This window comes from Cynoglossus semilaevis, chromosome 6 (assembly GCF_000523025.1).
Source record: "Cynoglossus semilaevis isolate Cse_v1.0 chromosome 6, Cse_v1.0, whole genome shotgun sequence".
NCBI lineage: Eukaryota > Metazoa > Chordata > Actinopteri > Pleuronectiformes > Cynoglossidae > Cynoglossus > Cynoglossus semilaevis.
In genome coordinates this window covers 4,561,897-4,576,309 of record NC_024312.1, presented here as the reverse complement: position 1 = coordinate 4,576,309, position 14,413 = coordinate 4,561,897, and the positions used below count along the sequence as shown (strand labels likewise).

General features: G+C 45.0%; 5 protein-coding genes and 2 non-coding genes across 13 annotated transcripts in view; 5 read left to right on the top strand and 2 right to left on the bottom strand.

The window, feature by feature from the left end:
- The first annotated feature begins 6 nt into the window (after nucleotides 1-6).
- gramd2ab (GRAM domain containing 2Ab) lies at nucleotides 7-6,987 on the top strand. Its single transcript, XM_008311350.3, has 12 exons — nucleotides 7-1,427; nucleotides 2,104-2,305; nucleotides 3,186-3,243; nucleotides 3,339-3,411; nucleotides 4,712-4,815; nucleotides 5,135-5,233; nucleotides 5,311-5,382; nucleotides 5,678-5,737; nucleotides 5,829-5,964; nucleotides 6,073-6,166; nucleotides 6,268-6,369; nucleotides 6,563-6,987. The coding sequence occupies exons 2-12, from the start codon at nucleotides 2,202-2,204 to the stop codon at nucleotides 6,609-6,611; spliced, it is 951 nt and encodes a 316-aa protein (XP_008309572.1). The 5' UTR covers nucleotides 7-1,427; nucleotides 2,104-2,201; the 3' UTR covers nucleotides 6,612-6,987.
- A 70-nt stretch (nucleotides 6,988-7,057) lies between these two features.
- commd9 (COMM domain containing 9) lies at nucleotides 7,058-8,724 on the bottom strand. Its single transcript, XM_008311349.3, has 6 exons — nucleotides 8,590-8,724; nucleotides 7,972-8,088; nucleotides 7,753-7,892; nucleotides 7,583-7,617; nucleotides 7,395-7,498; nucleotides 7,058-7,305 (listed from the first exon to the last, which is right to left on the bottom strand). Exons 1-6 carry the CDS (start codon nucleotides 8,641-8,643, stop codon nucleotides 7,168-7,170), a joined length of 588 nt encoding a protein of 195 aa, XP_008309571.1. The 5' UTR covers nucleotides 8,644-8,724; the 3' UTR covers nucleotides 7,058-7,167.
- Nucleotides 8,725-9,155: 431 nt separating this feature from the next.
- Nucleotides 9,156-12,010, top strand: zgc:114188 (40S ribosomal protein S17-like). Of its 2 annotated transcripts, none has more exons than XM_025056225.1 (5): nucleotides 9,156-9,305; nucleotides 10,105-10,256; nucleotides 10,593-10,698; nucleotides 11,466-11,556; nucleotides 11,620-11,660. In XM_025056225.1, the coding sequence occupies exons 1-5, from the start codon at nucleotides 9,303-9,305 to the stop codon at nucleotides 11,643-11,645; spliced, it is 378 nt and encodes a 125-aa protein (XP_024911993.1). In that variant the 5' UTR covers nucleotides 9,156-9,302; the 3' UTR covers nucleotides 11,646-11,660. The 2 variants fall into 2 exon arrangements, with proteins under 2 accessions (XP_024911993.1, XP_008309569.1); XM_008311347.3 differs by lacking the exon at nucleotides 11,620-11,660 and adding an exon at nucleotides 11,890-12,010 and having other exon boundaries at nucleotides 9,159-9,305; nucleotides 11,466-11,531.
- LOC112487182 (small nucleolar RNA SNORA71) lies at nucleotides 10,290-10,416 on the top strand. The gene has a single exon (XR_003050011.1). It is a non-coding gene; the product is annotated as a small nucleolar RNA SNORA71 (small nucleolar RNA).
- Nucleotides 11,690-11,816, top strand: LOC112487166 (small nucleolar RNA SNORA71). Its single transcript, XR_003049995.1, has one exon. It is a non-coding gene; the product is annotated as a small nucleolar RNA SNORA71 (small nucleolar RNA).
- Nucleotides 12,011-12,306: 296 nt separating the features above from the next.
- Nucleotides 12,307-13,683, bottom strand: c6h15orf40 (chromosome 6 C15orf40 homolog). The gene is made up of 4 exons (XM_008311345.3): nucleotides 13,476-13,683; nucleotides 12,973-13,102; nucleotides 12,763-12,890; nucleotides 12,307-12,642 (listed from the first exon to the last, which is right to left on the bottom strand). Exons 1-4 carry the CDS (start codon nucleotides 13,638-13,640, stop codon nucleotides 12,553-12,555), a joined length of 513 nt encoding a protein of 170 aa, XP_008309567.1. The 5' UTR covers nucleotides 13,641-13,683; the 3' UTR covers nucleotides 12,307-12,552.
- glsl (glutaminase like) overlaps nucleotides 12,954-14,413 on the top strand; it is a 7,378-nt gene continuing 5,918 nt past the window's right edge. For 5 of the 6 annotated variants that reach the window (XR_003049879.1, XR_003049878.1, XR_003049877.1 and 2 more), the window contains exons 1-2: nucleotides 12,954-13,129; nucleotides 14,094-14,326. Coding sequence is in view for 1 of the 6 variants with exons in the window: in XM_025056224.1 (XP_024911992.1) it covers nucleotides 14,280-14,326 (47 nt within the window). In the remaining 5 variants the exon portion in view is untranslated. Of the gene's footprint in view, nucleotides 13,130-13,544; nucleotides 13,684-14,093; nucleotides 14,327-14,413 lie in introns of those variants that run through there. The other variant, XR_003049876.1, reaches the window with a different exon arrangement.

The following is a 14,413-nucleotide window of genomic DNA, read 5'->3' as shown; positions in this document are numbered from 1 at the left end:
ACCTCTGACCTCCCAGAACCAGGTTGTGGACTCGCAGCGTCACCTGTTCCTGTCTCACCTTTAAAGATTTTTTAAAGAAATGAATAATTAAAATATGAGCCACTGTGGGTGGGGGAGGATGGACCAATCAGAGCGCAGCAATAATGGGACTGAAGCTGCAGGCTCAGACTGTGTGACAGGAAGTGAAGCCCCGCCCCTCCTCCCCACTCCCTCAGTGTGTAGCTGTACTGTACTCTGTGTGTGTGTGTGTGTGCGTGCGTGTGTGTGTGTAAATACTGTACAGAGGAATTATTTTAAAGAGCCTGATGATGATGATGATGTTTCCTACTCTTCGTTTTGTCTGTAGCCTCTGTTTTTCTACTGTTGTTGATCTGACATTAAACCTGTAGCTGGTGGAACGGGGCCTCGACCTCTGAGTCCTTCATTCTTTAAGTTCACACAGAAAGTTCTTAGAACCTGTTTGGACAGACAGCGATGCCGGTGGTTCATCGTCATCCTCGTCTCATCTGTCCCGGGCTTTGAAGTAAGCTAACAATTAGCACCTTTTCTGTTGTGCACATTTTACTGCTAATATATAATATATATAATTCTTTGATTGCCTTAATGAATCTGTCATGTATTTACAGCCAAACCTGTGCCACGGTCTCAGGTTGATCACCCTTGTTGATGTCAGATGTACTGAAGATTTAACAGTGAAGGTGAACACATCAGATAGGAATCTGTCACTGACTCATCGTTGCCAATCACTGTTTTCAGTGAAATCTGGGATGGATTTAATTATGAGGAATAGTACTAGGAATAGTTCACAACGGAGGAAGTGCTAGTTGTTTCAATATGCACTCCCTGTAATATCGCAAAAACCCACCAGAGGGCATCCATCCTGTAAATAGACTCATGGTTGAATTGAGAGGAGAGTCCGTGTGGTGGAGAAACCAGGTGGAGGCGCTGTTGCGCTGCTGAAAATAGGATGAGCAGGTTCATCGAAATGTTGGTCCTTGCGCTGTCCACTCCTGCTGCTCCTCCTGCTCACGTGGATTCTTGGATTCACAGTCCCTTCTTCTCACATGTTTCATGCCTCCTCCCCTCGATTTCTGAGTATTTTAAAAGTCAAGAAGCAGATGATTTGGGTTTTACTGTCCTCAATAAAACAATGCTCTATTATGTCAACTATATATTTATATAATGGTTTATGAATGATGTTATAATGTTTGTAGATTAGTGACGACGTGAGGGTTGGGCGACGTTTTCTCTACACCACGGTGAGAACCTCGTCTGTCTTTTTTTTTGGCTTGTGCGTTTTAATTTCAGAACAACTTCCGGTTGTCTGTGCTGTGGCTTCCGTTCACAACAGTCAACTTGACTCGAACTCAGATACAGGCTGTAGACACGGTTGGCGGAGCTGTGGGGAGACCGTACGGCCAGTTCAGGTAACGGTTGGCGGAGCTGTGGGGAGACCGTGCGGCCAGTTCAGGTAAGAGAGAGAGAGAGAGAGTGAGAGTGTGTGTGTGTGTGTTTTCACCATAAACCCGTTTGTTAAACCGTGTGTGTGTGTGTGTGTTTTTTCACCATAAACCCGTTTGTTAAACAACAATAATGTCGAGGAGTAGAACAGAGTCGGTCATTTGACTTAATGAATAGTGAACATTTTTTCTCTGGTTTAAGGACGATGTGTGGAAACCACTTATTTTATGAATAATTCAACTTTCATTTTCCAGCAGGAAAGAAAATTCAGTTTTGATTTTTTTTCCTTTGACTTTAACTACTAATGTCCTCTGGCTAACAGTTAGCATTTGGTGCTGGACTTTGAAGTATTCTGTACCACCAGTGTTGTACTCAGAGAATAGGTACACATGAAGTTCAGCTTCATGGATAATTTTTTTTGTTTGTTTGTTTGTTTTTTTCATTGGCATCCGATTTTGTATACCTGTTTAGATAAAGAACGTTTGGACCCCTCCATCCCCCATCCCCTCCCCCAAAAAGTAAAAGAACAACGAAATCTAGAATTAAAGAAAAACAAACACATGTTTGTGAAAATAGATAGATCAATAAATTTGATTTTAAAAACATTCCTTCATTCACTTTCTATCATTGATTCATTTTCAGAGTCGTGGTGGAGCTGGAGCCAATACCAACAGTCACCAGAAGAGGGCGCCCTTATTACAAGAAGACCACAGGTTCAAGTCCTGGCCTTAACGTTTGTGATGACATCAGAGAATGTGGAGCACGTTGATGACATCACTGCTCCACCTAATCCTGTGCTGGACGTCCACATGGAGGAGGTGGGACACTGCCATCTACCCATCAGGTGAGGAACTGCAGAGCTACCTGAGCACTAAACTTTAAAAGAAGCACAGAGTCCTGGTACTTTTATTTACTCCCTGATCCCTGCGCTGCTCACAAACACCATTCGTACATCACTGTAAAGTTCCTGGTACTAATACCTGTGATCACATGACAGTTCCTGTAACTCAAACAAGTCCAAGTACTATTTTTTATAGCCGTTATATTTGTGATTGTACTCAAAATTGACTTGACGTGTGATTGGATCACAATGGAGGGGCTGTCTGTGATGAGGAGAGCGCCCCCTACATCAAGTACCATTCTGTGTGTGTGTGTGTGATGGCAGTAGTTAAAAGCTGAAAAAAGACAAAAAACAAACGCAGTGTGTTCTGAGAGTCAAATTCCTGTCACGTACCAAACAAGCTGGGTGTGTGTGTGTGTGTGTGTGTGTGTAGACAATCACCTCTTTCACACACACTAGGCCCCAGTGTGTGTGTTCTGATTGGAACATTCTCTCTTTGGGGGAGGGGGATTAATAGGGGGGGCGGTTAAAGTACAACAACTTTCTTCTTTTTGCATAATCTTCTGGTTGATTTGCTTCATGTTGCCATGACAACACCGTCCTATGTGACAGTGTGTGTGTTGGGGGATGGTGGGGTCTTAAAGGGATAGTTCAGATTTTTGAGTGCCTTGAGTCCATAGAGAAAACCAGTGACACGAAATATTTTTAACACTAAGGACGGAATTCAAAGCTGACCAACAAATTCAACCACCATCATCATCATCATCATCACCATCATCATCACCATCATCATCATCACCATCACCATCATCATCACCATCATCATCATCTTGTTCCTCTGTTTCTTACAGGATGTGATGTAATGCTCTGACTTTTCCTGCAGGCTGCAGCTGATTGATGACCTGTCGTATGAAGATGTGAAGAAGTGCTACAGAGGATCAGTGAGTGAAGCTCTCTCACACACACACACACACACACTCAGGTGTGGTGGTCAGAAGATGAAACATCTGAAGGTCATTTTCCTTCTTGTTCTCAGACTGTTAACAAGTACAACTCTCAGTTCCACAAACTGTTCAAGGCTGTTCCAAAGGAGGAGATCCTGATGAAAGGTAGGACCAGAACACCAGGCACTATACCTGGTACTACACCTGGTACTACACATGGTACCACAACTGGTACTACACATGGTATTACACATGGCACCACACATGGTACCACACCTGGTACTACACATGGCACCACACATGGTACCACACCTGGTACCACACCTGGTACTACACATGGTACCACACATAATTACTACACATGGTACCACACCTGGTACTACACATGGTACCACAACTGGTACCACACATGGTACCACACATGGTGCCACACATGGTACCACACCTGGTAATACAGGTGGTACCACACCTATTACTACACATGGTACCACAACTGGTACTTGTGGTACCATGTGTGGTACCAGGGGGGATACCATGTGGAGTACCAGTTGTGGTACAATGTGCAGTACCATGTGCAGTACCAGTTGTGGTACCATGTGTAATACCATGTGTGGTACCATGTGTAATACCATGTGTGGTACCAGGTGTGGTACCATGTGGAGTACCAGTTGTGGTACAATGTGCAGTACCATGTGCAGTACCAGTTGTGGTACCATGTGTAGTCCCACACATGGTACCACAACTGGTACCACACATGGTACCACACATGGTGCCACACCTGGTACCACACATGGTGCCACACCTGGTACCACACATGGTGCCACACATGGTACCACACCTGGTAATAGAGGTGGTACCACACCTATTACTACACATGGTACCACAACTGGTACCACAACTGGTACCACAACTGGTACCACAACTGGTACCACAACTGGTACCACAACTGGTACCACAACTGGTACCACAACTGGTACTACACATGGTACTGCACATTGTACCACAACTGGTACTCCACATGGTACCACAAGTACCAGTTGTGGTACCATGTGTAGTACCATGTGTGGTACCACACATGGTACTACACATGGTACCACACATGGTACCACAAGTACCAGTTGTGGTACCATGTGTAATACCATGTGTGGTACCAGGTGTGGCACCATGTGTGGTACCATGTGTGGTACCACCCCTGGTACTACACATGGTACCACACATGGTATTACACATGGTACCACACATGGTATTACACATGGTACCACAACTGGTACCACAACTGGTACCACAACTGGTACTACACCAGGTACTACACCAGGAACAACAGTAGGAACAGTAGGAACACCTGGACAGTGTCCTCACAGGTCCAGACTCTGATCCCATCTGGACAGAAGAACCCTGTTGTGTACCTGGCTCTGGACCAAAGAGACCCATGTTCTGCTGACTGTTGTCCTTGGTTCTCCTTCAGTTTACTCCTGTGCGTTGTTGAGGGACATCCTGCTGCAGGGTCGACTCTACATCTCCAGACACTGGCTCTGCTTCTACGCCAACCTGTTTGGGAAGGACATCAAGGTGATTGAAGACACCGTGGGTGGACTGTTGGACCAGGGGACACCTGGTCCAGTCACACAGCTGTGATCCAGACACCAGCTGGTCTGATCTTCTCCAGGCTTCAGCTGGATCAGGTCTTTGGTCCAGAGGAGAGATGAGGTCCTGGAGACCAACATGTGGTTCTCTGTGGAGGACTTTAACGTGACCTCAGCTCTCCTGGTCTTTGTCCATGTCTTCTCGCTGTTGGTCTAAATGAAACCACATCAGTACCAGTCGGTGAAAAGGTACTTTATCTTTGGGTTGGTTAAAGTTCTGGTCTGGTTTTGGTTCTGTCCTGCAGGTCTGTATTCCAGTGGTTTCGATGCGGCTGGTGAAGAAGCACAAGACGGCAGGACTGGTGCCAAATGGTCTGGCCATCACCATGGACACTGGACAGAAGGTCACTGATCCAGAGCCAACCTGTTCCTCTGGCTCAGACTATTTTTAAAAATATGTTGTTTGTCTTTTTGTCCTCAGTACGTGTTTGTGTCCCTTCTGTCCAGAGAAAGTGTCTACGACGTCCTCAGGAGGATCTGCACTCACCTGCAGGTGGGTAGACACCAGGTTAAAAGACTTGACCGAGGTCTGCCTGCAGGAGGCACTGTGGTGCTGTTGTCAATAAAATTAGCTGTGGTTTATAACTCCAGAGTCTCCAGAGACACCTTCCAACAAAAGACCTGAGTAACTCTGAAGTCCACAGAGAAAATCAGTGGTTTTATGATTGAAGGCGTTCGACTTGATTCGCTGGTTCTACAGCACAGTAATGAAGTATAAAACAAAAACAACTCATGGCTCTGATCAGGACATTTCCATGATTCCAGAGTGATGTCTGTTTTCTCTTCAGGTGAACGGGAAAAGTCTGAGTCTGAAGCAGTTGCTGGAGGAACCCAGTTCTCTGTCCATGGTACTGTAACATAGATGTTCCTCAGAGTGAGAGCTGGACTGAAGTTGTTGGTCCAGCTACTTTGAAACATCAAACATCTGTCTGACCTCAGGACGAGTTTCCAGAGGTGCTGAAGTGGAGAAGGAAACCGTCTCTCCCCCCTGTGTCCTCCTCCCTCCCTGACCTTCTGGGAAACTCCGCCCCCAGCCTGGCCACAGACCCGCCCTTCAGCACCCACACACTCTCTGGTAACAGACCACGCCCCTCCCTGCCTGTCAATCAAATCACTGTCAGCTGTTGGGTAAATGATGATGATGATGGTGTGTGTGTGTGTGTGTGTGTGTGTGTGTGTGCAGAGAGCACTCTGGATCCAGAGCAGATCCTTCTGACAGAACCAGTACCAGAACTTGGTCCCACAGACTTCCAGCTGCTCAAGCTTTTCATCCTGCTGTGAGTCCTGAAGAAAAACTACCCACAATTCCCCAGGAAACAATTCTGTGAATATCTGAGTGATGATGATCTCTGTGTGTGTGTGTGTGTGTGTGTGTCAGTGTGCTCCTGCTCCTCCTCTCCTCCTGTTACCTGGCCTTCAGGGTGTGTCGTCTGGAGCAGCAGCTCTCCTCCCTCAGCTGTCCGTCTACCGTCCGACACAGGTGAGCGTCAGTCAACAGTTTGACCAGTCACAACATTTTTAGCCAAACGATGACTAAAAAAAAATCCCACAAACTGCTAAAAAAGATAGCAACAAAGCTATCTTGACCAAATAGATGAAGTTAGTAAAACTAACTAGTACTTCATTAAAAACTGTTTTGATCAGAATTTCATGTTTTTCCCCCTGGGTTACAGGTGTGGAGACGCCCCCTGCTGGCTCACCAGTCAGAGGACAGGAACATGACACTGAGTCAAACCAGCAGTAGAGCATGCCATGACGCAGACTGAGCGGTAGAGGGCACTCATGTCAGACAGCCTGAGTGAAGTTTGTCAAACTGAAGACACAGAGTAATGTGTCTTTTCTGATTTGTCCTCTAGAGGTACCAGAGAGCACACAGTAAAGTTGACTAACATCAGCTAACAGAGTGATGTCGTTTTCACAACATTTAACAGTTGGACCAGACTAGAGTTCTCTGGGCCAGGATCCAGTCTGAACTGGTACCAACTGCTCTGTACTACACTGATTCCAGTAACATTTCAGAGTATTCCAGCGTGAAGTAAACTGGTTTGAATACTCCCTGTACAGAAGATGGAATAATAAAAGTTGAGCTGAGAACTGATTCTGTCCGAGTCCTAACGGTTCTGTCATCGGTGTTTGTTGTTTCTAATGTGAGTTAGAAGAGAAAATACTAAACCAACTATAAAAACTTTAATAGTGAAAACTTGAGCTGGTTGGATGAACAGGACAAAATGCAGAGGCAAATGATTTTTAAAGAAAAAGAAAAAAAAGGGGTTATTATTTATTTCCCAGCGACAACAGACAGCTGGTCTCTGATTCGTCCCAGTCCGTCCAGGATGGTGTCCAGAGACTCTCTGCTCAGCTCCACCGTCACCGTGGAAACAGACTCTGTGCCCGCAGATGGGGACGGATCCTCGACCTGGAAAAACACACCAAAACCAAACTCATTTCATTCAAAACATTTGCATCAGTAGGGGGCAGTAAAGTGAGAGTTGTTGAATATCTGACCTGGAATTGGACCAGACACGTGGGGACGGACATGTGACCCACAGAGTCTGAGCCTCTGACCATGTCCACTCTCCAGTCCAGGTGTGTAAGCTGAGGGAGAGAGACTGGACACACACACACACACGAGTTAGGATCTCTCACACACACACACACACACACACACACACACAGAGTCCATGTGGACTCACCGTTGACTCCTGCAGCCTCCGTCCTCCATGTTGGACTGAAAAACATCACAAGAGACCGTGTGATGTCACTGCTGTTATTTTGACCAATCACTGACTTGACTGCAGTTTGTAAATGAGTTCATCTTTGCTCAGGCTGAGTGACTGACGTCCACCATGTCACGTGTTCTCACCTGTTCTCCAGCAGGATCTTGGTGATGAGGTTCTTCAGACTTTGGTGGAAGGATGTGGGAAACAGATCCAGGATCTGCTCAGGGGAACTGAGGTTGTTGAAGACCACGTGATGAGAGAGGACGTGGAGCGAGTGGACCAGCTGAGGAGGAAGACAGACCAGTGACCCACCCTCACCATATCCACTACTGCTGTTCAGTGTGTGTGTGTGTGTGTGTCACCTCAGCAGCCTGGCTTGTAGAGATGCTCAGTGCGGCCGCTGTGCTCTCAGCCAGCCGACCACCGGGTTCCCTGTGACTGCGGACACAGACGTCTCTGACTGCATCTTTGGACGGAGCCTGTGGAGCAGAACCACAGACAACAATAACCACGAGTTTAGCTCCGAACAAACAGACTCTGTATTTGTTTCCGGTCATTTATTCTCATCTTTATGACAGGCCTAGAACAGACGGAACTAGAACATCTTCTCTCACTTTAGCTTCTTCAATGTGAGGATGATTATTCTAAAGATAAAACCGAGGACTGACCGACCCACGATGTACTTGTGTTGACGTCACACAGGTGTTGGTCGTTAAGTTTACTGTAATCGCACATTAGTTAAAAACGACTAGTCATAAGACAAAGTATTTACTACAGAAATAAATGTTTCGCTGTCAATGTACGTTCTTCTGCTAAAGGGCTAACGATAACTCCTCACAATTTTTAAAAAATACATATGGGGCTAACGATAACTCCTCACAATTTTTTAAAAATACATATGACAAAACATAAACAGCGTTTAATCGTCTTTGTTCGATAGAACGGATTAAACAGTTCACGGATTTAAGGAAATCCTTTACCTTCAGCAGAAGTTGTAAATGTGTAAAATGTTCGCTGGAAATGGTAGCAGCCATGTTAACTAACGGGTCACGTGAGCTCACGTCACGTGATGTCGTTCATCGGAAATTAAATTGAATCACGAGAATTTATTTAATAGAGATTGGTGTTTAGCCCTCATTGTCTTTTATGGAGGTGTGTTGGTGTTGTTTGGATTCAATAGTTGAATCCAGAAAACTGAGACTTTCAGCTGAGTGCCAGAAACGTTTATTTATTTGCTATAACCCCTGTCCATTTAGGGGTTCGGTAATTGTTTTATTGAGTTACCACTTTAATATTCACAAATCCATCATTTTAAATAAAAAATGAAAACATTTCTATTCCTTTCTTCCCCTCTTCAGCGATCTATTTGTCTCTAAATACGCGCTCTATTTGTCTCTGTTTCTAAATACAGTATACAGTATAAATGTTAACAAGCGGCAGAGTGTTGTCATTATTACCGTAGAACTTTGCTATACATTACTCTTTATATCGTGTGTTGTACTTTGCTGCTGTCAATCATGAGAATTATCCCGTTGTGTGACGAATAAAGCATGTCTTAATCTTAATCTGGTTCAAGCAGTTGTAGTTTCAACCTCCTGTTGGCAGGTGTCCTCGTAACACGCTATACCTTCCGCATGGGGATTTAAACATCCGCCGGAAATCTCGTAGTTCTCTTCTACCAGGCCGATCCAACATGGTGGGTAAATGTTTTTTATCTCATTCTAACATCCAGCTCAATCTTGCACTCCTGTTGGTTAATATGCAGTGGAATCGGTCGCTACATAGACCGGACTGCTTCTGCCACAGGATCACGGCTGTATTTCAGTCTGATGCTTCAAACAAAACGTTTTATTTAGAAGTATCTGGTGGAGTGCCGAAGCTAACAGATGAGGCGGAGCAGAACCGTTCTTTAGCTCTTTATTGGACTTAACTAATTAAGTCGAAGGTTTCTGCGTTTCGTGTTTCAAACAGTTCACTGGCTAAACACTGACTCGAATTCGCTACTTGTCTTATATACTGGTTAAACCTCTCCCCGGTGGGTGTTTGTCACCGGGTGTTAGCGTTGGAAGCTAATCTCCGGTGTTAGCATTTGTAGCAGTAGCAACACAGGGCTACCACGGACGCTGCAAGAACAAACCAAGGGACGTTAAATAGCTGTTGTAGGCCCGGTGAACTGTCCATGAAGCCTAACTTATAGCGTTTCCTGGAGACTTTGCTGATAAACAGAAACAGCGTTTGCTCGTCTTTGTGCGATAGGATTTAAGGAAATCATCAACCTTAGTTGTAAATGTGTAAAATGTTCACTGGAAATGGTAGCAGCTATGTTAACTAACGTGAACGTTTGTAATACGTTTGTATTGTTTTATTGACGTATTCGTTGTGCGTCTGAACCAGAACTCTTTTATTTTGATAATGTCTTTAATAGCAGCTTGTTGGTGATAGCTTCATCAAATCAACATGTTGACGTTCAAATGTAATGACTGTGATGTGTTTAGGGACGAGTCAGGACAAAGACGGTGAAGAAGGCCGCCAGGGTCATCATCGAGAAATACTACACCCGGCTGGGAAACGACTTCCACACCAACAAGAGGGTGTGTGAGGAGATTGCCATTATTCCCAGCAAGAAGCTGCGCAACAAGATCGCTGGGTGAGTGTGTTGGGTGAGGGACGAATTTTGGAGCCCTGTATCGAAAGTGATCATGGCCTTGTTGTTGCCAGGTCATTGATAGTACAGGGAGAGGGTAATGAGGGCCTTTCCCGTGTCTGAAGGACCATCAGTGCCTCCCAGACCCTGGCGCTCTCAGACATGACATTCTCTGAAGTGTTAGTCAGTCATTGAAGCCCAGCTGAGCGGTGGACAGGTGCCGTAGTGCTGCTGCTGGTATTCTGTCTGACCTGTTGAATTGTTCTGTAGATAAATGTCTGAAGATAAAGGACTTTACTGTGACAAAGCTTCAGTTTTTCTGTTCTTCTTTTTGTACAGGTATGTGACGCACTTGATGAAGAGGATCCAGAGAGGTCCAGTCAGAGGAATCTCCATCAAACTGCAGGAGGAGGAGAGGGAGAGGAGGGACAACTATGTTCCTGAGGTCAGTGAACGCAGCACAGATCGGATGTTTCAATGTTAACTAGACCTGCTGAATTCATATGTTTGAGATGAGATGTTGGACATCAGTGTAGACCCAGGTATGGACTAGTTCTGACCAGTGTTAATGTGGTGGATGACTGTACACCTGGTCAACTAACTGGTAAAGAACTAAGTCACAGTAACTCACTGACTTGGAGTAAACTTATCATGTTTTCACTCAGAGTTCTTTTAATAAAGAGCTGGAACTGATGTTCTGTTCTGCAGTTGTATAATGGATTGAAACAAACATGGTGATGTTTGATGTCGTCGTTGGTTTTTGGTCAAATGTTGAGATTTCAATCTGCAGTCTTTAGATTTCTAAAGCTTGTATTGTGTTGACCTTTGACCCCTGGGTGAAGCTGCAGCAGTGGTTACTTTTCGCACATCTAGAGAGTTCTCTCCCTCTGCCTGCTGTCAGTGAGATGTGGAGTGGGTTCTGGCCCACAGACACTTCACTTGATCCTGTTTTTGGTTGGGTCCAATGCTGGACTCTGGGCCTCATCAGACCAGTTCACTCTGTAGACCTGGGTTGAAAGTCATCGTGTCACTGGTTCACTGCTCACAGTGACTAAAGGACCAGAAGACAAACTGTCTGAGACACGCACACGTAGAGAGCTATGTTCTGTTCATCAATGCTGGTTCTGTGGAGCTGGTCCTTATGTTCAGCGGTGGACTCAGTGACCCAGTGAGAGTCCAGATCCTGATGTGTCTTTACTGTTCCCTGTTCAGGTTTCTGCTCTGGACCAGGAGCTGATTGAAGTAGATCCCGACACCAAGGAGATGCTGAAGCTGCTGGTGAGTTCTGTTCAAGTCTTTGTCGTGTGAACTGATGTGGTGATGTGTTCATGGACCTGAGCAGAGGTCAGGGGTCATTTGCAGGCCCTCAGTCTGGTCTGGTGGGATATTTGAATTCAAAGCTGCGACCAGACTCTGGTCAAGATGTTAGTGTTTTACCCTGTATCGAAAGTGATCATGACACCCTAGTGGTCAGGTCATTGATAGTACAGGAAGAGGAAACTGAGAGCTTTTCCCGTGTTTGAAGGACCCTCAGTTCCTTTGGAACCCTGACGCTCTCAGACAGTTCCCCAATCCTAGACTGGTTCTCTGTCCTCCAGTCCCCCTGACTCACCCCGTCTGTTTCTCTGTCCTCCAGGACTTTGGCAGTCTGTCCAACCTGCAGGTGACCCAGCCCACCGTCGGTATGAACTTCAAGCAACCCCGAGGAGTCTGAGTGTCTGTAAAATGTCTTTAATAAAAACCATTTGGGACAAAAACTCTGGTGTTCTGCTGTGACTGTTATAAGCTGATTTAGATTGAACTCTAACTAGTGGTTAAACATTTCTGATCTTTTGGTTCTCTAACTAGTGGTTAAACATTTCTGATGTTTTGGTTTGATGTCATTTTCAAACTTCTGACCTTCATTTTAGAATTAGTTTGACCTTTAACAACTGAGATTTGGAAACATCTGTGTTAGCCTAGCACTAAGCTATTTTTGTGTTTATGTTGATAGATAGAGGGTTTGACCAGATGTTTCAACTTCCTGTTCTTGATCACCAGGTGACACATCAAGTATGGATTAATCAACAGATTAGATGAAACTTTATTGATTCCACATCATGTCTCAGATTTACACCTGAAAATGTTTAAATAAAAACAATAGATTTTTATGAAACACGGATCAAAACATCATTAAAGTCCTCTAAGAACAGAGGGGTAAATTAAAGGTCTCTCTGATCTCCATCAGGGGGAGCACCTAATGTTTCCTCAGAGCAAAGGTTGTTGATGAGTGACCAGGTCTCTGTCCTCCTGTTGTCCATCAGTCTGTAGACTGTCTCAGTCTCCTCAGAACCTCCTCTGGACTCAAGGACGAGTCCACTGTCAGTATTTTGTCTCTGGACCTGGAACCCTGAGGAAGAAGAGACACTTCATTAGTCCAGTCCTAGACATCGAGCCTGATGACGACACAGTCACGTGACTTGATGTTATTTAAAGCTGAATCGACCAATGACTGAAGGGTTGTCCGAACCTTGTCCAGAGAGACCTGGCTCTTCTTCACATCCAGAACTGAAGCCAAGAACCGGATGAGCTCAGCGTTGGCTTCTCCGTCAGTGGGCGGGGCTGCGATGGACACGCCCACCGCCTCTGTGGATACGTCTACGAAAACAGGACAGGGACAAAAACACTGAGCTTGGACTTTTCTTTGACTCCGACCACAGACCGAGGTTTGGTCTCCCACCTGTGATGCCGCTGTGTTTGGACCCAGGTTTTGCGCGGACCACGATGCTGACAGATCCACTCCTGTCCAGTGAAACTGGTCCAGTGGATTCAGGTTCTGCTGCTGTTGCACCGGCTTGTTGACCTTTCACCTGGCGAAACAGGGCAACGAATGACAGGTTACTTGGTTACAACTGTTTACACTTGTATAAAATACTCCTCAGGTTCTAGCACTGGGCGGTTTACAGGCTGAAAAGACGGAGCACCCGCTGTTTGTCCACTGAGGTCAGACAAAAGTAATGGAACGTGGAAAACCTTGAACCTCAGCGTGTGAACATGAGAAACAGACCGATAGTTATCAAAATATGAGAAATGAAAATGAGAGCTAACGTTAGCCACAAATCACACAAGCATCACTGCCTGTGATACAGTAATAATCAAGAATATCACAGAGAAATTAAACTGTGATTTTTTCACCAACTTTTTAAGTTTTAAATTCAACCTTAAGTTAATGTATAATCTCACCCTTTTCTGTTTCTGAGGCATCGGCGTGTTTGTGTTGAATGCTCTGGCAGTGCCTCCTGGTGGCAGTAGCGGCTCACAGCAGCTGCAGTTCAATACAACGCGCTTAAATAAACCTGAATCCCGAGACAAAATCCTGGTTAAAGTCTGAGCCCAGAGTCCAAACATGAGTGTGTTCAGGCTGCAGGAACCGGAAGACAGGAAGTAAACGGTACAGCTTCCGCCTGCATGAGCAACATTTCCGTTTCTGGTTTCAAAATAAAAGCAGGAGAACGGAAAACAGATCACCGACATTTAATGGTTTTATTCATTATTGTTCTTTTTATTTTTTTTAATAAATTAAGTTACTGTTATTTAGAATATTTGTTTTTTTTCAAATACGTGTTTTTGTTGGACTGTAAGTAATGAACTCGTAGTTTTGTTGACTTCTAACACTCCTATATATTTATATTATATTCTGACTATATTTTTTAATGTTTTTGATTTTCTATTTTTAAATATTGTTTGTATTATTTTAAGTATATTTCACAGCCTACCTTTTAGCTCCATAATGTGCAGTCGTAACCCTGAAACTCGCTGCTTGAATTCATGCTGTTGTTGTTTTTCCTCCGATCTTCTCAGATGGATGTGGTTGGTTGGTCCTGCTGCAGCTGGGAGGGTCTGACACGTTTCTCCTACCAGTCATTATAGAAAGTTCCGACGCTGCACACAGACGCAGCGCTCATTCACAGAAAACTGCGGAACACACCAACACACCTGGACCTGGACCTGGAGCTGCAGCAGACCCTGGACCAGGACTCCTCCAGCATGGACAGCAGTCAGAGACAGGAGACAGAAGACGGCTCGTACCCGTGGTCAGACACTTTTTCTTTAGTCCGTCTCATGCTTTTCATCGTCACACAGTGAAGCTGTCATTATTTTTGTCATGTAGTAAAGAGACA